At 44.5% G+C, this 20,691-nt stretch overlaps 1 protein-coding gene across 4 annotated transcripts in view; it reads right to left on the reverse strand.

Annotated features, from left to right (window-relative positions):
• The window catches only part of PIAS1 (protein inhibitor of activated STAT 1), a 62,002-nt gene extending 42,348 nt beyond the window's left edge, over nt 1–19,654 (reverse strand). For 2 of the 4 annotated variants that reach the window (XM_061446548.1, XM_061446549.1), the window contains exon 1: nt 19,307–19,651. In XM_061446548.1, coding sequence (XP_061302532.1) covers nt 19,307–19,330 — 24 coding nt within the window. In that variant the 5' untranslated portion in view covers nt 19,331–19,651. Of the gene's footprint in view, nt 1–19,306 lie in introns of all 4 variants that reach the window. The other 2 variants (XM_061446551.1, XM_061446550.1) reach the window with 2 other exon arrangements.
• Nucleotides 19,655–20,691: the final 1,037 nt, after the last annotated feature.

A 20,691-nucleotide genomic window follows, 5' to 3' on the forward strand; every position in this document is an offset into this window, starting at 1 on the left:
GCCAGAGATGGAAGAAGACAGTAAAGGGGGAAAAGAAAGAAATGAAAAAAAGAGATTCCAAATGGAAGGACACCCATTTATAGCTGGTGATTTGGGACAGTGACAGTAAGTTTCTTGTGCTACTTACATAGTGATTAGCAATAGTTTACTTCAAATCAGGCATCATTATTACAGAAGAGGGCAAGCACTGCAACAAGTCACTTCAAAGGAGAAGGGCAGGACAGAAAACTGACTGCACCCTGTATTCCTTGGAAAGCTACAGAGGGGCCTCTGCTCCAACACCTCAGCCCCAGCAGCACCCAAGGGATCAGCTCTGGCTGCAGTCTGCATTCACAGCATGGGCACAATCAAAGCTCTAAGGCTGTTTTCAAGGACAACACAGATGGATATTTGCCCCTTATGCAAGAAGGAAACCACTACTAAAGGAATTCCATAGCGCACTTCTAAAAGGCACTTTAAAACAACAACAACAACAAAAAAATAAAAAATCAAATCAAAACTGTCCTTTTTTTCTAGTCAAAGCAACTGGGAAGCATTAGATTAGTATGGAAATGGGTCTGAATTAATCTCAATATAGCTCCAACACCCAGCTGTAAAAATAGAGAGTTCTTGCATGCTATGAACAGCCTCTTTAACCCCCAGTATAAATCTTCCGAAGAGGAAAGCAATACCTGAGCTGCACGAGCTCTCTACAGTTACACAGACTAAGCTCTGGGGCTCTTTAGGCATTTCAGATTTGTGAAAATGGGAAATCGTGATGGTAAAAATATTCCCATCTTTTACGAAGGCACATTCCTTAGTCCTAAATGCTATCTGCAAGACTCACACGAGGAAGCTCTCAAGGCTAAGCTATAAAAACTGGAACCAGCCTCCCGAAAACCTGCAGGAGGGAGTGAAAGGCCCAATTCATGGAAGCTCCAGTGCCCCAGTGACAGGCTGTAACTTCCTGCGTTTGTCTCCTGCAACCAAAACACTCAAAGGTTGAAGTCACCGTAATTCAAACTGGGGGGGGAGGCAAAGGCACAGAACAACAGTCGTAAATACACAGCACGCTACAGCCTTTAAGAGGGGTTATTGGTTCTCATCATGAAAAACTCATCTGTCTCTTGAAGCAGTACGTACCGTGGTTCGCCAAGTAGGGCGGCACAAAAAGAATAGGTACAAAACAACGGCAGGTACAGGTGTTATTTGCCTTGTTATACACACAAGGCAATATTTCTTAATCAAAGAAACCCTCTATTTACACAGTATATCAGTGCTCATAAAGAACATGCTGCAACTGTAGGACCGAATCTATGCATTCGTCCAGCTGGCAATAAAAATGGGTTTAAAATGTGTCATCAAAATGATGGCCATCAACTGTAAATGCCAAAAATAGCCTGGCCTGTTCTTGGTATCTCCATGGATATAAGCTTCTTTAAGGTCAAACACTGTAGTCATGATTTTCATCAGGGAATGTTATTTCTCCATGCTAGTAGAGATATTACACTATAAAGCTGAAGTAATCAGGTGTTATTTACTTTAGCATGCGCACAAACAATATATTTCCTCGCAAATGATACAGTTGTGTATCTGTTAATAGGAATATTATGACCCTTGAACCAATCTACCTGAACGATGAAGCTCAGATTCAAGCCCCTGCTCACACCAGGAATCTCTGGTGATGAAGAGATCACCAAAGAAGTGTAGTAGTGTTCAGTCTACAGGGCTTCTAGACAGGAGGTCCTGCAGTTTCCTATCACCATCCTTCCATGTTCAGCTCATGTAGCAGCTCACCAAGTATACTATAACTACTTAACTTTTAATTCCACACATTAACAAGAATAAGGAGCATATTTCATACCTACTCTTGGCTTGCTTGTCTCTGTTGTGCTGGGAAAAGTTGACTACCCTTAAATTTACTGAGTTTTAGTAAGGTCAGAACAATGCTGCTTCATACATGAACACTAATTAAGCTCTCCCTCCAGCCCACAGTTCAGATGCCTCCATCTAACCCTGCACCAGCGACACTATCAAGTTCTTAGATACGCCTGTTGCTTACTGGAGACAAGAAAACCACAGTGATAAAAGTAACACAACTGACTGAAGAGTGAGAGTATATTGCAAAAGAAAACAGTGAGACAGCTCTAGCCCCACTGAACCGCCTGCTAGGAACAACAGGCAGAGGTTGGAATGTTTAATATAATCCCCATGTGTTAAAAATTGTCTTATGCTTTTTACAGATGCCTGTGGTATTTTGCTATGCTATCATATATGTAAAATATCTTCAAGTTAAAAGCTCTGACACATACAACCTGGCAAGTCAGCCCAGGCAATTGCCCTTCTAGACCCCCTTTTCCTAGAGGTTATTTCCTCTGGAAGAGAGACAGAGCAGAACAGCCTGTGTGCCCACGTACCCAAATGCCACTCCAGTGCCTCAACACTGAAATCACTGTGGGATCCGCTGCGTTTTCATACGATGGCTTGCCAACCACACTGCATCCTGCCCTGCCTCCCACTGCACAGTACCACTGCCGCAGCCGGCAGGGAGGGCAGCTGGGGCAGGGACTTGCTTAAACTGCACAAGCTACGTTTGTTGGGAGAGAAGTCTGCCAAGCCTTTAGTCATGTCTAAATGGTGTTTGATTTAAAGTAAGTCACATTTTATCTTAATCCGTAACGAAAGTTTTACCGTTCTCGGGAGGTTTTATTCACTAGGTGAACTATATTATTACTTTTGGTATTAAATAAGGTTGCTGACACAGTAGTAATCTTCATTTCAGTTCTTGGAGACTCTAGGTTTTTTTTTCAACCACACTCAAACTTAATTCTCCCTGGTGCATTTATCTGTGCAGATGGGAATTATTTTTACAGCTCTATACGCTAGCATGATTTTCATGACAAGTAATTGCAGAAATACCAGTTCAGACATCTCTGGATAGAAAACAATGTGCCTCTCCGAAGGCAAACAGCTCACATCTAAGGCCAATAGCGAAGACAATTCTTCTCAGCTATTTGGGAGAGGGTCATTGCCAGACAAATTTACTTTTTATTAAGAATGTTCTTATCCTTAACTAAGCCTTTCAACTGGCTGACAGAAGAGCTAATTCCTATGCAATAAGCTTCTGCAGAGCCCAAGCCAGCCACACACACAGCTGTCCAAGGAGCCTGCTAAACACAGTGTGCCCTGTTATAATATCTCTGACAAATAACACAAAGGTCTACATCGGTGTAATCAAAACAGAACAACTTACACAGCATTCCATAGTAGTCTGAACGACTGTCTCTTTGGATAAAAGATAAAAGAGGACCAAGAAGTCTCAGTTTCTGAAAGCCTCGTAGGAGTTCACAGGAGCTTCTCCTTCCAAAGTGATTTTAAGAAGAAAACATTTTAAAATATACAATTAAACTAAAGCAATAGATGCATACACAGATTACAGATAGGGACTTTACTCCATGAGAATCCATTCTGCCATTCGTTCTCAGCACAACACTAAGAATGAAGCTCCAGTTACTTTCTGAATATCTAAAATACCTGCATGAGGCACATGTAGCTTTTAGAAGTCAATTTTGAAAGAAAGCTGGAGAAGAATGTACCTGGAATTCAATGAATGTACTCACATAGCAACATGGATAAAGAGGCAGCTTCCACAACCTCTTAACAGCAAGACATACAATTTCAAGACCTGCATTCTTACATCCAGGGTTTGACGTTGGCTTGCAAGCTATTTAAATCTCTACTGTATCAGCAGACATTATTTCTTTGTATGTGTTGGCCAACTTAAGCATCACTTCATTAAAACAAATTATTGCCATAATAGATGCATATTTGCCTCCAAGAGTTAAGTATCTTCTTATTTCTGTACCTTACAGAACTGCAAAGTGATGTATTGTCCGCATGCCCCAAGTTATCACTCAGTGCTGAAGAGCCAGTTGTCCACTATACACAAACTTTGGCCATTGAATTGACTTCAAATGATGTAACACTTCAGGATACAAGCTCATCCAGCCAAATATAACCAAAACACTTCAAGACCAACTAGCCACTGTTTTCCCCTCATTTGTCCCATTTTCTAGGAGCACAGTTGATGCACAACATCACCACTGACTATTCTTCTGCTATCTCAAAATGTTTTAATTAACAATCACACTAAATTTGGATTCTGGCTTGCAGGCTGAAGCCAGGATGTAATTGAATCTCATTTCCCTTAAAAGTAACCCACTGCTATGTTCATTCCCCAAGAGAGGCAAAACTGGAGTTCTCTCACACAAAAAGACTGCACCAATAGTTAATAACCTCTAGCAGAAAAAGTGGGGAGGAAGGAAAGGCAGAAGGGAGGGAGAAGGAATGGGAAAATTAAGAGATCAGATAAAACATCAGGTATGGGAAATAATCATTTATGATTAAAAGATTTCCCCTTCCCAAGGAAGGGACAGAACACAAAAGAAATAAATCTGCTGACCACAAATACCGACGAAATACACTGGCCAAGACCCTATTCCCTCCTAATCCTGGCCCACTGAGAATAATAATTTATTACTGCTGGCAATTAGTCTGAATTGTTACCAGAGAAATAAGTAATGGAGCCAAGAGTTCCCACCGTGTCAATAAGCTGAGAAGAAACAGGCCATCAAACACACTGACATCTGTATAGCCTTAAAAAACCCCAACCTAGTCATTCTGCACATCACTGCCTTATTTCCTAAGGAATTTGTGTCTAGAAATCACATAAGGAAGCCAAAACACATGCTGCTTTTTAAGTAGTCAGATAGCAGTAAGGCATCAAGACGAACTAAAAGCTCAAACAGTAATGAGAGACTTTCCTTTTACATGACCGTCCCTCAGAGTATCGGGTAAAGGCACCACATCAGTGAAGTACCTGCTCATCAGCTCTGGGGAGATTGCCCCAGGTTTCATACATCAACGTTCTCACAGCACAGACCATCTCAAGTTGGCCTCTACTTTGATGATGTATTGATTTCAAGCATGTTCTAGTGAAGCCCTCCAAAATCACACCTTTAGTGCAGTTCTAAGACTTCACACAGCGCAGGCAGGAAAAGCATTTTCTCTGCTCAAGTCTTCCTCCTCCTTCAGGAGGAGACACCCATTCTCTTGCCTTTCCCCTACTTATTTCTTATACAAAGCCATTGTTACAAAGCAACTTGATGTTCCAAGTTCTTTTCATGCTCCTTGCTTAGCCCTAGTCCTTCCTAGAAAAAGATTGTCCTAGATGTTTGCTGGAGACCAAATCAGGACTAACAGTCACTTCTTTGTTCCTCAGCTATTGAATGTTTTGTTCAGGCACCACCATTTATCTGGGAGCTACTTCCTTGCTTCCCACATTTTATCTATCAACATTGCAGTGGCCATAAACACAAAGATAAGAAAAGAGGGAAGGTTTGAGGGAAAGTAATACTTTTTATTATATTTGGAGAAAGAATTTGCACATCTGGTATTTTCAGCCACATCAACTGGTCTAAGAAGACTTACAACCCTTTGTATTTTATAGAAGCATCTACCTGTGAACCAACAGGCTCAGGTTTTTAGGCACCAGCCTAAAAGCTTAAGACCAAGAAGCAGCACTAATATGTTTACATGACTCTTCCAGTCCATGACTACTTTCAGCAAGTCATAATTGCACATGAAATTCAAAGTTATTAAACACAAAGCAGTCAAAATTGGAGAAAAATTGAAATTTCTCATGTGTTCTTCTCATGACATAGCTGATTGTTCAGGAGAGGAACTTGGGCATCACTTCAGACAACTCTTCCTGCGGCTACAGCCAAACAAGCATATTTGCAGGGAACTAGTAGGCTACAGGACCTTGGAAGGTCCCTTCCAATCTCACATTCTGTGCATGAGAGCATTTTTCAGAACTGAAAGAAAAGTCAAAGGAGGGAATCAAGAACTACAAGTAAGACGTACAACATATCTAGTCACAGAGCCGTTCCAAAAAGGCAAAGAATTTCAAAACACACACTATAAACCTCAAAAACTTGGCCAGAGTTGGACAGGAATATGCGTACCCAAGACTACCCTAGGAACCCATAGGTCTGTGCAACCAGATAAGGACACCACATAGTAGAATCACTCTTACATATCCCAGCCCATTTTCTCTGGCAACACGTAACTAGAATAAAGAGTAGCCACATAACAGCAAACTGTCAGCATGACAACTATGCGTGAACCACATGTGGCCACCAGTAATTCAAGAAAAGTCAGTTTCTCAAACTGAAGAGCTATTGTCTGTCACAGCACAATAGGGAACACAAATTATAGGTCTGACTATTTATAGAGCAGTTAAAATGTACACTAAAGCCTAATTTATTCCTAACTGTAGAGATGCATTAAAAATTTGAAGTATTTATTTACTGCACACAACAATATGACCTAGAATTAATATTTGTATCACATATTGAGACTGGTCAATTTTAAAGTGCCAAAATACATTTATTATGATAGAAATCAGTAGCTGAATGAAAAAACACAGTCTATGTCACTTGTCCAAACCCAGGTGAAAACACTGGCAGTTAGAAGTTCACCTCCCATTTCAAAAACCCTACTACATCAATACCCAGCCTAGTTCCCACTGAGGTGGATTCAGGATCCTAGGTCAGTCAAGTTAATGAGACATGGATGACTCCTCTGGCTGCTACTCACGACACTAAGGCATCAGTAAGACTGTCAAGAATCACACTGATTCCATTCCAAGTACCAGCACAGCTTGGAAAGAGAGCAACAGGGTGGCAGCGGTGCCAAACACTGGCTGCGTATCCTGGGGAAGCCATCTAAAAGAGCCATGGAGACAAAGAAAGGGAAAGCAGGAAGCTCAGTTTTTCGTATCACCCACAACGACTGGTTTCTTCCCACTATGCAGAAATGCAAAAAGATGATAGAATAATAGGAGAGGAAGCAGACCTTCCTGCTTTTCTTCAGCATTCAAGAGGATAAAGAAAACAGTTTCAAATGACAACATCCAGCCACAGACTGAGAAGATGCATCTTAAGCAAGGCCCAGACTCCTGACAAAGCTGATCCTAATCCTACTTCACCCCTCAGAACTTGGGCTACTCTGCCCTTCTATCTTCCGCTGCTGCCCACACCAGAAAGTGGTATTTTTGCATGTATTAGCTGTACCTCTAGGCTGGAAGACAAGCATGCAGTGCTTAAAAAAGCCATTAGCTCGCAATGACTAATCCCAGGACAAAACACTCAGCAGTGCATTAGAAAGCTAAGAGTACATTCTCTATGCAGTATTTTCCTGGCCCACACAGAGCACAGACAAGGCCTATAGAAACATTTCTTTCCCAGTCACACTGGTACATGTTAAGGAGAGGTACTAAGGATACTTGCTCATTGGGAAGAAGGCTATTTCATTTCCCAGTGCCATCAATGTGACACACTGTCCCCCTCCCTGCCACCTCATCCTTCAAGCACTGTATTTTTACCACTGAAGTAAGACTGAATTCAATTAATCTATTCACACAATAACCTCTGCCCTGCATGGAAACAAACTGCTTAATGGAATTAAGGTTTTTATAAGCCAAGTTGCAGCCACACCTAAGATTAAAAATACATGAAAACTATTGCAAGTAAACTCCAAAAACGACACTGCATTTAATTTGGCTTCAGCCACAAGAACAATCAGAATTGAAACGAGCTGCCTAGGAAAACTTTGATATCAAAGTTAGAACTTCCATGGATATCCTTACCGAGTAAAAACAGAGGGTGTGCAGTGTTTCTGCAGTGCTGGCTGCAGATACACACTGCCTTGCCGAGCACAGGACGGAGGATGCTCCACTCACTGCTCCTTTTCATCTTCCCTGACCAAACTCTTGCCCCACCTCATTAACCACACTCATCCAAATCCCACTATGAATAGGAATTTGCATATATACAAGCCTTTTGCAGCTCATTAATGTCATTTGAATGGCTCTCACATGGTCATGAATTTATACTCTGCCTGTCCCTTTGTACACATACAGGTCAATAGCACGGGGGGAGCAGAGGGGGAATTATTTAGGATCTCGTGACAAAACAAACCATTTTCTGGGTTTCAACCTAACACTGAAGTTATGTTGAACCTAACATGCCTCCTCATACACTCACCAGATAAAAATCAAGCTTCTACTTCCAGGTAAGGATGTTGTAAGCATTGTGTTACTTCACAGCCTTGCTCAGCCTCTATGTCAAAAGCAAAGGACAGTCTAGTATCAGGGAGAAAATAAAAACCGAAGCATCAAGACATCAGTCATGCACAGGCCTGAGGAATGAAGGAGTCAATGCAGTCAGTCAACAAGCCCTTTGCTAATCTGTGTGAACGTACTCTGAAAAACAAAGGCACATTTGAAAAAAAAAAACCCTTTTCTAGTTAACTGAACATAGGAAACAAGTTTCAACACATCTCTGCTTCCCCTTAAAACAGCTTGGCACCACCTCAGAGCTCTACATATGTTTAAAAACAACAGAATAGTACAGGTCAAAGGAAGCCATGTAAACCCAGTCCGCACGCACAAGCTGGCCATTCTTGCAGAATTAATAATATTTTCTTTAAAGAACAAACCATAGATCTTTAGCTGGCTATTCAAAGTTCTTTCTATTACCAGCATGTCCCAGTTGTTCCAAGACTAAACAATAGGGGAAGGTCACGCATGGAGTTCTGCAAGGGCCACGCTGGCACACAGAGCTTAACCTATTCGTTAACGACCTAGAAAATGAAGTGATCAGTGGGGTGACAAAGTTGCTGACAATATGATGTGGCTGCAAACTGAAGAATGACTGAAAGGCCTCAGTGACAGAGCAATTCAATGTACATAAACACAAAGCGATGCCTATGGGGAAAAGCAGCCCAGGCAGACCCAGCTTTACATGTAAAGTGATGGGCTCTGGGCTGACCTTTACCACACTAGAGCGAGCTCCTGGGCCCAAGATAAACAGACATGTGAAAACATCAGCTCGGTAGCAGTCAAACACACAAATCACTGTTAGAAATCATTAGGAAGGGACCAGAGAGCAAATGAGAGAGCATTCTACATTATATCAATCTCTGGTTCACCCAGAGCTCAAAGTGCGGGTGGGTCTGGTGGTCTCAGCTAAAAAGAAAAGGAAAAAGAAAAAAAAGAGAAAACAATAAGATCTCTTAGAAGTGGCAATGCTCACAGAAGCATGACTTCCAGAATTAAAGACCAACAAAAGCTAAGACTTTTCAACCTAAAACCTGGGGACAGATGCGACAGCAGTCTAGAAAGCCATGAACAGCACAAGGAGACCAGACAGGGATCAACTGTACTGTTTCTTTCATTACACAATACAGCAACCAGTGGATGAAGGTCGCTGGAACCAGGCTCAAAAGAAAATGAGAAGGCTCCTCACACTGCACGCAGCAGAACAACAGAAATCCCTACTAAAACACTGGGAACAAAAGAAGTTCAGGAAGAACCTGGGCAAACACTCAGAAAATAAGATTTATTACACCTGTCCAGCCAGTAACCCCCACCTGAACCCCCAATGGGTTCAGAGGATTGAGCTGAAAATAGCTAGAGACCAGGAGAATATTGCAGGGAGGTGACATCCATCTCTCATACTTTGTCCTGGTTTTGCTTTTCCCTGCGCACTCACTTCTGGAAGCTGTAGGAGACAATACCAGGCCAGATGGACCCTTGGCCTGAACCAGTGCAGCTACTTTTACATTCTTATGATTCAGTGTATAATGCATGTTTATTTTTAGCCATTTCCTCAGAAAACCCAAGCGACGTCAAAAGCCTCTAATGAAAATGGTACTTCTCAACTGAAAACAGTCAAATTTTAACACAAAAAAAGGTTAAAGTAACTGAAGGAAAACCTGGGTATACGCCCTTTAGAAAAATATTATCTAAAATCCTTGTAATTCAAACCGACAACAGTTCTGATACTTGATTAAAATAATTTGAAGCCCTGCCATCAAGCAGCCTCAGCAGATTTACTGACAAGATACTGCTAAATCAACACAGAACCTAGGAAAAAGAACAGCTTTGCTTCTGCACCACTGCTGAAGCTTCAGCATTATTCATTTCAGTGCAGTGCATTTATAGGTGCACTAGCAACCCCATCGACAGCCTGAGCAGAGCTTTCTCCCACTTTTCGCTAAACTCCAAACCTACACAAACACTTGGACTGTTTCAAAACCTCTTATTTTGCACCAGAGAAACAAGATACAACATCTGCACAAAAGTGAGATCATTTTGTCAAGGGAGTCTCAGGAAACAGGACGAGGAATGAATGTATCAGAAAACATTCTCATCCATACAACTTCATACAACCCACTCCTGCAGCTCAGATTACAGATTTTACCTGAACCAAACACATTATCCTTATTGGATTTGGCCTCTGCTTTTTAATAAACAAGTAAGTGAGATGCACCTATGCTAAACTGCCAAGCAAAACTGGGCTCACTGCTATTTCCACCTTCTATATGCTATGCTGTGCACTAACTAATCGTGTTTTCAGTTGAAACGCTGAACAGAGCGGCCTTTTTAAGTCCAGACCCTGCTCTACAAAGAGGGCAGGAGGAACATCTTGGAGAAGACTGCAAATGAAGGTAAGGAAGGCGTTTCAGCTCGCAACGATTCTCAACTGTCTGTCCCACTTTAAGGGGCAGTAAATTTCTTCATGTAAGCAGCAGTAAGCGATCTGCTTACGCAGCGAATGCACAGAGGTGCTCTTCTTTAGAAGGCAGATACGCTTTCTCAGGAGGAAGCTCCGGCACTGTCACATGCAGAAAAGCTGGAGGAACCTCGCACAGGCTGATCAGACCACAGGGATGCAGAAGGACCAAGATTAGACTAGACCAGCGAAGGGACTCTCAGGACTACTAGTCGTCCTGCAGAGAGACACAGAGACAGTTTCAATCCCAGAAGCAACCAGGATGAATTATTTTGCTGAACTCCGTGGTTTGGCTCGGCTACCAATCTGCTCCCCTTTGCGAGCCTCAAGTAGCAGCATCAAGCAAACACACGGTCAAGAGGGCCAAGGCTGAAATCTGATGGACCTAAGGCACCCTACTGCAAACCACATGCTCTGAAAACCTTGCAGAGGACAGATGCTACAGCTGTTCAATGTACAGTACAGAAAGGTAAAGCCACAATTCTGGCTGGCTGCTTGAGCATGTGCCCACTGGAAGAACCACCATGAATATAAACCCCTGCAGCTTCAATGTGACATCGCAGTGTACCTAAAGTGTGCTGTAGTTTTATATTTTGCCAGCTTTTTGGAAGAGAACTGGGTTGGTTTTTTTTTCCCTAGTATAAATCTAGCCTAGAAAATCAGGCCTCTAATCTCAGCTCTTCCCAAAGAGGCTGACTTAACTCCTGCCCAACAGACACTTCTGAGAACATTTATCACATATGTTTGCGCGCTCAAATGGCTGTGGCCACAAAAAATGCTGCTTCAGGAAGTGAAGGCAATGCTGCAACCAAGCAGTAAGGAGCCTGAGCTCAGTTTTCCATCTGCTTTGTAACCACATGTTTTCTGGGAGGGGAGGAAAGAGTGGGAAAGCTTGGTACACCAATTTGCAAAATGGAGCCTCCTGGTGAAGAGATGCTGCTACCTGCTGCCTGTCATCTGCCATCATCTCCCTGCTTTTGAAATCTAATCTTTTCAAAGCAACCTCCACTTTTTACACTGATACCAGTTGACAGTCTCAGGAAATACTTTTGCACATTTCTGAGTATTTTTTATGCATCTTTTCATGCATTTTTTATGCATTTATGCATAACATAAAACCGCAGGAGAACTACATCTACACCATGCACTCATCTGCCCAAATCCCATCCCCAAACAAGCTGCTGGTATCTTAGTGTCTAAGATGGGAGGTACAGCAGGATGAGCTGGCAACAGGCTGCGGGGAACAGAGCTCATAGGCTTGGTGAAGAGCAGGTTTTGGAGGAACCTAATGGCAACTTTCTAACACGTAAAGGAGATCATGAAGAAAACAGGCACAAGATGAAATAAGAGCCTAAAGTAAATAAATAAATAGATAGGTAAACAAACTGTTTTCACTGTCAGAACAGTTAAGCAGCAGAACAGGTTGCCCAGAGAGACAGTGCAGTCTCCATCCTCAGAGGTTTTAAGGACCAGACTGGATAAAGTCCTGAGCTATCTGTTCTGACCTCATAGCCGATCCTGTCTTGAGCAGGAGGCGGGACTAGAGAGCTCCCAAAGCCCCTTCCAACCAAAATTACCAAATAATCCATGGTCGGGATCAAGGGAGCAACCAGGTGTCAAACTGAAAAGCAAGGAAAGCTGACAGGAGAGTGCTACTAAACTCTTGGTTTGAAGAATTTAGCCTGACAAACCGTATCTGGGCTGGAAACTGGGGAAAAAACACTCTTAGGAGACACTATAAACATGCAAAAGACAGGGAAGAAAACATCTACAGGAGATAAAGGGATACTTCACAGCTTACTGTTGGGGGAAATTTACTGGCTGTGTATCAGCCCCAAAGCAGGGTAGAGATCGAAATTCTCTCTTACCCTCTCCTGCTGTTAGTAATTCTAGGATGGAAACTGGCAACTGAAGCATTACCTACAGCCCATGCAGTCCTGGCAGAAGCAGAGAGGAAGCAGAACTCATACATGTTTATTAGAATGCATCCAGAAAGCTCATTACCATTTCCTAAACAAAACAAGGGAAGTTCACTACAGAGCAATCTTCAGAGATGCACATAAAGACAGTAACACTTATCTTTCTGTCCTCTATGCTAAATAAACTCTAGCATACCCACAGAGTCTCTGCTCTGCTGCAGAGCTTAGGACTCTATCCTTACCAAGCAACGGTTTTAAAAGCTCCTTTTCCTCCTCCACTCATTATCATGCCACTTCCTATATAAATCTCTTGTATATCAACTCCTATTGACATAAAGGTCAAGCTAAGGTTGACCTTTGGTCTAACTGTATACTAGCTTTATGTTTCTGTGTTTCACGTATTATAGGCAAGCCCCATAATACCCACCTTCTGCTAATTCCTACTCTCTCCTGGTCTTGGATACAATGCTTGCTTACAGAGCACTCTGCTAGCCCTCCAGTGTATGTTAAGGGAGAGAATATATCAGTAGTGACATGGCAGTACATCTGTTGCCATCCCTAATGCCAACAGGAGAATAGGATTAAGCGAATTGCTGACAAACTCCTGGATCAATACAGTTGCAACAGACACGGGAGTCTCAGCAAAACAATAAGAAAAGAAATGACAATCAGGTTCATACCACAGCACGCAGAGAACAATAATATAATGTTACCTGGTTTCATTTGGTTCTGGCTGCCACAGAAAATCTGGACAATAAGCTAACATCTCCCGTCCTCAATTCCATAGAGTCTCATTTTTAAAGGTTTAACATCTTTGACTTGTTGCTGTAGCCCCAAAGCTTCCAATTTACTTTGAAATAGCCACAGTTTGTGGCAATGACTACTTGTTCAAAATGGCTTTGACAACACAGTAAAATTACAGAAATAAGCACCTTTTTGTAAGCCTCTGGAGCTCCTTTCTTCTCCTCACCCTCTCCTTTAACTACTAAAAGAAGCTACTTTTAAGAAAGGCATTTATTTTCATGAACAATTGACGGTCCTGCATGCAATTTTTGCATCATAAAATCCAATCTTGCTCATTTTAAAAAGCCCAAACCAACACTCTGAGCATTTACTGGTCTGCACAGAACTGGAATAGTGACAGAGCCATGCGACAATCCATAGCCAAGCTCTATCAAGGGGGTTCTGAAATTCAGCTGCCCAAGCGTGCGTCACAGCCAGCACCCAAACAATAAATTTCCCCTTCTCTCCCCTGTAGGAAGAGGACAAACACTTCTCTGTGATTCTTACAGGCACATTTGTGTGTAACCAGGGGTGAAATTCCCACTTACAAGGGACAGCACAAGCTGAGGCAGCTCGACTGCAAAAGACACATAGGGTATGTATCGACAAGTTTTTAATGTAAAACCCACGCTCACATCCTTCACTGAAATCATGGCTTCCAGAAGGCTTTTACTGCTTCTCATGGAGGGGAGAAAGAAGAGTCTTCCATTAGAAGGGCACTCGTGACATCCTTCATCAAAGCAAAAGTTCAGTGGAAGCGCAGCGGCAAAAGCAAACAGACACTTCTAAGACACCCTCAGGTTTGTAGGTAAAAGTCTTTCCCTTGTGGAGCCAAAGGGCCAAACACCATCATCATGTAACAGAAAAACTGCAAGAGATGCAATCCATTTCCCAGCCATAAATCCTCTGGAACTGGGTGACCCCAAGACCTCACAAAGTAACCTTTCAAAACAGGTACTATTACTTCAAGTTGCAGCAGAGACCAGTGAGCCCCATTGATGGAGTTCCAATTAACTCTGGGGTTCAGCTCTGAACTCGCTCATGAGCATTACTACAATAAAGTTTACAGGAGAGGCTTTGGAAAAACGCGTAAGTTGAGCACTCGGAAGACCAGAGAGGACTTGGAGGTAGCTCCAAACAGGCATAGGCAGCACTAGAGCCTCAAGTGTTTGGAAGTTCTGTTGGGTCTTCACTATAATGGCACTAAAGAGGAAAATGACCAGATGTTGATTTCTGTGAGAAGGGACCATAGGAACTAAAATCTACCACGCCAAACACATTAGTGACAAGTCTGCACTTACCTCAGGGCTCTGTATGAATGCAGATTAGAGTATGGACCATAGCAGTCAGCTACATCCCCATAAATGACTTCAGTATCTGGATGTATCTTAATTGTCTTCACCCCGCTTCATGGGATGCTTTCAATATTTGTCTTGTGTGCCTGACCCATAAACATCCTTATCAATGGCCAAGCAGTCCTGAGCCCTTCCCCTCCCCAGGCTAACACTTTTCCCTTATTCCCACAGAATAAAGCTAAGTAAGATGCATCTTGTACCCGCCTCTTCACTTCCAAGCCTTTCAACTACAATTTCTAAATACATTTATAACCAAAAGAGAAATGAACTGTAAATCCATTAAAAATAACTGCTACAAACTACCAGCTCTTTTCTTCCTTCTCACAAGTGACAAGGAGTAAGAATTTCACTTGCACAGGGCTGCAAACGCTTCCAGGATGGCCCCTAACATTCGTGAGGGGTTTATATACCAGAAGTGCACTGACACTACATTTACATGTATGCAATGCACAATCTGGGTTTTATTGGCAATAAAGAAGTGTTATGGATTGGGGCTTTGACAGTTCAGCAGTGATGCACAGCTGCCAATTTTATTCATCTGATATCTGCAGTTCCAGTGTTGGAAACCAAAAGCTCAAAAAAAAAAAATACCTAGACCAAAATATAGTTAAAAATACAATTATAGTGACATACAGCAAATTACAGGCATGAAAAATAACGTAATCCGTGGACTCAGATAACAATGAGAAGTGGATTATATTGACTTTAATCACAGAAATACACAACCCCAGCAACTTATAAAAGGATTAAGCAAAAATAGCTCGTAATACAGAAGAGTGAAATTCTAATTAAGCAATGGAATAGGCAGCTTACACTTATTGGCATTGACGATGCTATTTAACACAACCACATCTCCATACCAGAGATCCATTTGTCACTATCATCAGCAGCACCACCACCTGAAAGCCCTGCCACCAGCCTCTCCCCCTCAAAAAGCTGCTTCCCTGTATTGAGGGGAGGGGTATTTCCCAGCTGAGCACTTTTAAATGGGTTGTTTTCATCACCATTGTGTGGAAACCCTATTATGAATTTTCATTCAAATTCTTGGCTCACTTTTTTTAAGTATAAATTGTGTCTAACAAGAAACACACCAGGGATCTCTTCAATCCCCAAAGGCACTTTCTTAAAAGGAGAGAGAACAAAGGAGAAAACCTCCCAGCATGGGCTTTCCAAACCAGCTTCTTAGGACAGTATCAAGAATGACAATACTAGAACATAAGCTTTTCTTTTTCATTCTTTGATCCATGTATAATTGAATTGATTATTGCAAACTGTGTAATGATTTCCAAAAGACTCGAGGAGAAGGCAAAGATCACAACAATCTAATAACCAATTTAAAGAGATGTAAGAAATATTGAAGGAAAGATTTAATCACTCAAGTATACTCCTTCCAATTAGAAAGAGCTTTAAATAGCTTACCTTGAGATAAATTAGAATCTGTATGCAATTATACAGGAATAGTAATTAAGATCAGGAAAATTCACATAACCCTCAGCCTATAGAGTCAGGGAAGTACTTCACAGCAGAACAGACTTTTCAGTTACCTTGTTTCATCAACAGAGGTGAAAACATACTGGTTTGATTTATCCAAACCTTTGAGAGTACCAAAGAATCCAGTACCCTTCAGCCTGGGATCTGCAAAGTATGTTAGATCTTATCTGATTATTTTCTTTCCGATAGGACAAACATTCTCAAACAGAGCAGGAGACTGAAATACTCTTAATTGTGCCACAAAAATACAGTACAGGAAACGCCGTTTCATGCTTTAGAACTGTAGGAAGCTACAGTAAGGAAGAACGACCACTGCTTTTCTGAAGGAAGCAAGAACTTTAGTTTTACTTACGCATTTGGCAACATCACCCACCACATCACACTCCCCAGTTTACATGTATGTCCATTACTTACACGTAACCCCATGGCTCTTTACACAGGAAGGCAAGAAAGTTTTAGGGACTCAAGTTTCTCTGACAGACTCTATTTGGCAAGGCAGGTGAGCTATGGCACTGCTTTGACTTTAAAGGTCACTACAGATGAAATCAATGCCATTTTCTAATTAATCAACGGAGAAACAGCAAAAAGATTTTACCTAAGAAAACCAAAATAATCCCAGGAATTTGCTGTTCATTCTTCAAATAGCAGAGCCCTAATCACAAACCCTCCCTCAGTCACCGACTTGCAAAAAGAAGGAGGAATTTCCAAGCACGTTTTCTGGGGATGTACTCCTGCGCAGCTGGGTGCAGCGGGTGTTTCTAAGATGTAGCAGCTTTCCATTAGCCACATTTTTCCACGGAGCACTCACCTCATCCAGTACCTAATAACCGAGCTGTACTACTGGAAAAACGGTGTGTTAACAGCTACAGCTCTAAAGAGAAATCTTGTGCCCCCTTGTCTTTCCCTCTCCCTCCTGACAGGGCAGGACACACCCACACACCTCTTTTTCTTTGTACAGCCTAGAGGAAATATATATATATATATATATATATATATTGAAGTCATCAAAGTATGAATTTATGAAGTAACTGCTTGACTCACGTAAACTGCCAAGCCCCTATAGCTACCAAAAAAAGCCTCACCAGCTTTTCACAGTGCAGTGCTACCATCCTGCAGTGCCAGCTTGCAAGCAGCACTGCACACCCTGAGCAGCAAAGTGAAACTGAAAAGAAACAATTCGGTTTGGCATTTACCCTTCGGCTCCCTGAGGCAGCAACAGTACTTAAAGAATAAAACTGTAATTTTTTGCTACCAGTTTTCAAGAAGCAGGTTCCAGAAATAGCTCAATAAAGAAGGCCGGGGTGACACACAAACACAAATACGAAAGCTCCACCTGTAAAGCTGCAGAGGAAGAGGCCTCTTCACTACTCTGGCGTGTATACATACCCAGAGGCTCTGTGATGGACAGGCTTCAGGTTTCAAAGCTCCCGAGATCAATGAACTGTTGATTTTGATATTAAAATCGTCCCTTTCAGCACTGTGCCTTGGCCACCATCCTGCCACCTTCACACTTTACAACTTTATTCCCTAGCTCTCATCTCTTTTAATGCCACTTGAGTCAGTTTTGCACAGGAAAGCATCACATAAACCCAAGCCGGCTACCATGCAGCAAAAACTCTTAAGGACAGGTATGACAACACAATGCTCCAGTGCCACATAAGACTAACAGAAGTTTAACATGGGACTTGCATCTCAACCCTTTATCTCAACACGTGAAGCAAAGAGAACTTTGAAGACAACGCAGCTCAAGCAACACGCTCTGCAAGACATCCCCAGCAACAAGGGACAGAGGGGGGTTTAAACGAGGGTGTCTGTCCTGACATGGCAGACGGAGAGCCCAAGAGCTGGAACACCCTCAAGATTTTTTTCTTCTTTTACATCCTGACAGCTCTTTAAGTATCTAAAGATGAAAGTACAAGAAAGCTTTGATACCGGGAAAACAGAGACCGACTGAAACTCCAGGGAAAAACAAAATATTCCCCCAGTCTTACTCTGCATATTCTGTACTTCATGTTGCATATTTAATATACTTCTGACCTGTGAGTTTGGCTGTATTAACTTTAAAGTACGAGGCAGAAGCCCTCCTGATGAGTAACTGCCCTACGACAACTATAATGAAGTTTTAAAACCCCTGCCAGGTGTGGAAAGCAGAGTTTGCACCCACACACCCCTTGCCAAAGCGGCTGGGAAGTTTTTTGGGGGTCTTTTCTGTTGGATATATTTTATTTATATCCACTTCTTTCAGTGCACAGCGTGGACACCTCATCGCTCACTACTCCATATTCCACTACAGGTAGTTGGTCAGAATACCTGGTGGGAAGCACTAGAAAAGGTCCTCCCTCTCCTCCTCCGGGGCTGAATCCCACCTAAAACCACCCCGTAACCCAGCGGGACCCCCTCCAGCTTCACCCCCTGGGGAGCTCTAACTTCGCCCGAGGGTGCTCCCGAGCACCCGGCTCGGTGCGTCCCGCCGGGTGACAAGGGCGGCCGCAAGCTTCCCCCGTCGGAACTCCTCAACATCTGCCCGTGATGTTCTCCATTTACCGGAGGGGGAGCGGGGCGAGGCCAGCGGGGCTCCCCGGTCGTCGTCGTCCCCCCCCTCTCCGCACCGGGCTCGTGAGGAGCCGGCCGCCTGTCAACGGCGGGCAGCGCCGCTCCTCGGGGCTCCCTCCCCGCCGGCGCCGCTGGCGGAGTCCCCTGGAAACTTTGCGGGGAGCCCGGGGAAGCGTCCCCCGCCTCGGGAGCGGCCGAATCGCGCTGCCCAGCGCCGGCAACTCCCGGGGGCTCCCCCGGCCGCCGCCGCCCTCACCCCCGCGACGGCCCGGCCTAAGCCCAACCGCCCCTTCCGCCGGCGCTGAGGGGAGCTCTGCCCGCTCGCTCTCCTCTCCCCCAGGACCCGGCGGAAAGCGGCCGGGCGGGAGGCGAAGGGAGGACAGCTCCGCTCCCCGCCCCGCTCCGTCCCTCAGCCCCCGCTGCCGGCGGGGCGCCGCCGCAGCCACCCCGGCCAGGCAACGCCGCGGGGCCCCACGGGGCGCCGGCAGCGGCTCGCCTCGCCCCCGGCGGCGGGTGAAGCACGGCCCCGGCGGCCCCGAGCGCGGCAGCGAGGGGCATCCTAGAAGGAATTGAAGCTGCGCTTTACCTTTAGTTCCGCACTGTCCGCCATCTTGCAACTCCAGGCGCAGGCGCAGTGAACCCCGCCGGGACACCGCCCCCCCGCCGCCCCCCCCGCCGGCACGCAGCGCGCAGCGTTTGAATCGGGGCGCCATTTTGTCCCCGCTCTGCGCTCCGCCGGGACGGGGGTCTCCGGCGGGGAAGGCTCGGCCGGGTTCCCCCCACAGGGCTGCGGGGAGCCGCGGCCCTTCGGCGGGGACGCTCCGAGGTCGCCTCCGGGGGGCAGCGCTTCGCTGCTGCCGCCCTGACGGGAAAGTTTCCCCCCTGAGAGCGCCGTCCCGCCTGCTCCGCTGGCCGCTCCGTGAGGGCAGCTACGCGCTGAGGGGGGAGCGGGCGGCGCTCCCGAGGCACGGCCGGTGGGGGGGCTCGAGCCCCTCAGCCGCGGGGCCGGGGCCCGCCTGGGATGGGGTCACCAGAGGGAGGAGGAGGAGGAGGAAGCGCGTTCCTGTAGCCATAAGTTGATTAAAATTGCAATTTGCGACTCCGCTTCCTGCGGCTTGATACGCTTTAAAGTGCGCCGGGAGTGGCACAGCGCGGGGGTCCCCTCGGCTCGGTGCCAGCCCCCCCCGCTCCGCTGAGGCCGGCGGTGGGTGCCGGGCCCTGGCCCGGCCGCTGAGCACCCCAGGACGGACTGGGCAGTGAGTTGCCCCGCTGTCGGTACCCGCGTGAGCCGGAGCACCAGGCGGGCAACGATCGGTTTTACCTCCCTGAGCCTACTGCAGAGGGAGTTGGGGAATCAACGTGAGGCTTCCCTCTTAGGAAAAGCAATGCAGGTGGCTTTAGGAAGGCCTACAGAAGAATGGAGCTTTTAGGTCAAAACTTCACCGTGTCATAGCATTTTTGAGTGATATGTGGATTCTTACAAGACCAGCCAATGCACAAGGGGGAACTATACACTAAAAATGCTACCTGGCAAGGTGACTGCATCAGTGATGAAGTTGATCGGTTTAAATACAAGCATTTGAGTCAGACACCTTAGCTTGATTCAGCTTCCTTTTACCTGTATGTTACTCTATAATGATACCTTCTCAACTTGGCCTTAGTGCATAGGGTGGAAAAAATCTCTTGAACGTGGCCAATATTGTACATCCTTTTAAGTGAAAAAGACAAAATTTCGTGGTTTTCCACAGCTGCTGTAAAGTTCATCATTGTACATTCAGAAAGCACTTCAATTATCTGCATTGCAAGACAAAACCAGCATTAATATCTCTATGCTACAGATTAAAGAAAGTGTGCTTGAGGCCACACAGGGAATCGGCGGTAAGAAGATTACCACTCATGATTATTACTGAATTATAATGTTCCCCATATGACCTGAATAGTTACCCGCAATTTAAAGTTAGCTGGTTTCTA

The sequence above is a fragment of the Pezoporus flaviventris genome, unplaced genomic scaffold (genome assembly GCF_033815535.1).
Source record: "Pezoporus flaviventris isolate CSIRO_AGI_PZ_B2104156 unplaced genomic scaffold, CSIRO_AGI_Pfla_v1 ptg000006l, whole genome shotgun sequence".
NCBI classification, from domain to species: Eukaryota; Metazoa; Chordata; class Aves; order Psittaciformes; family Psittacidae; genus Pezoporus; species Pezoporus flaviventris.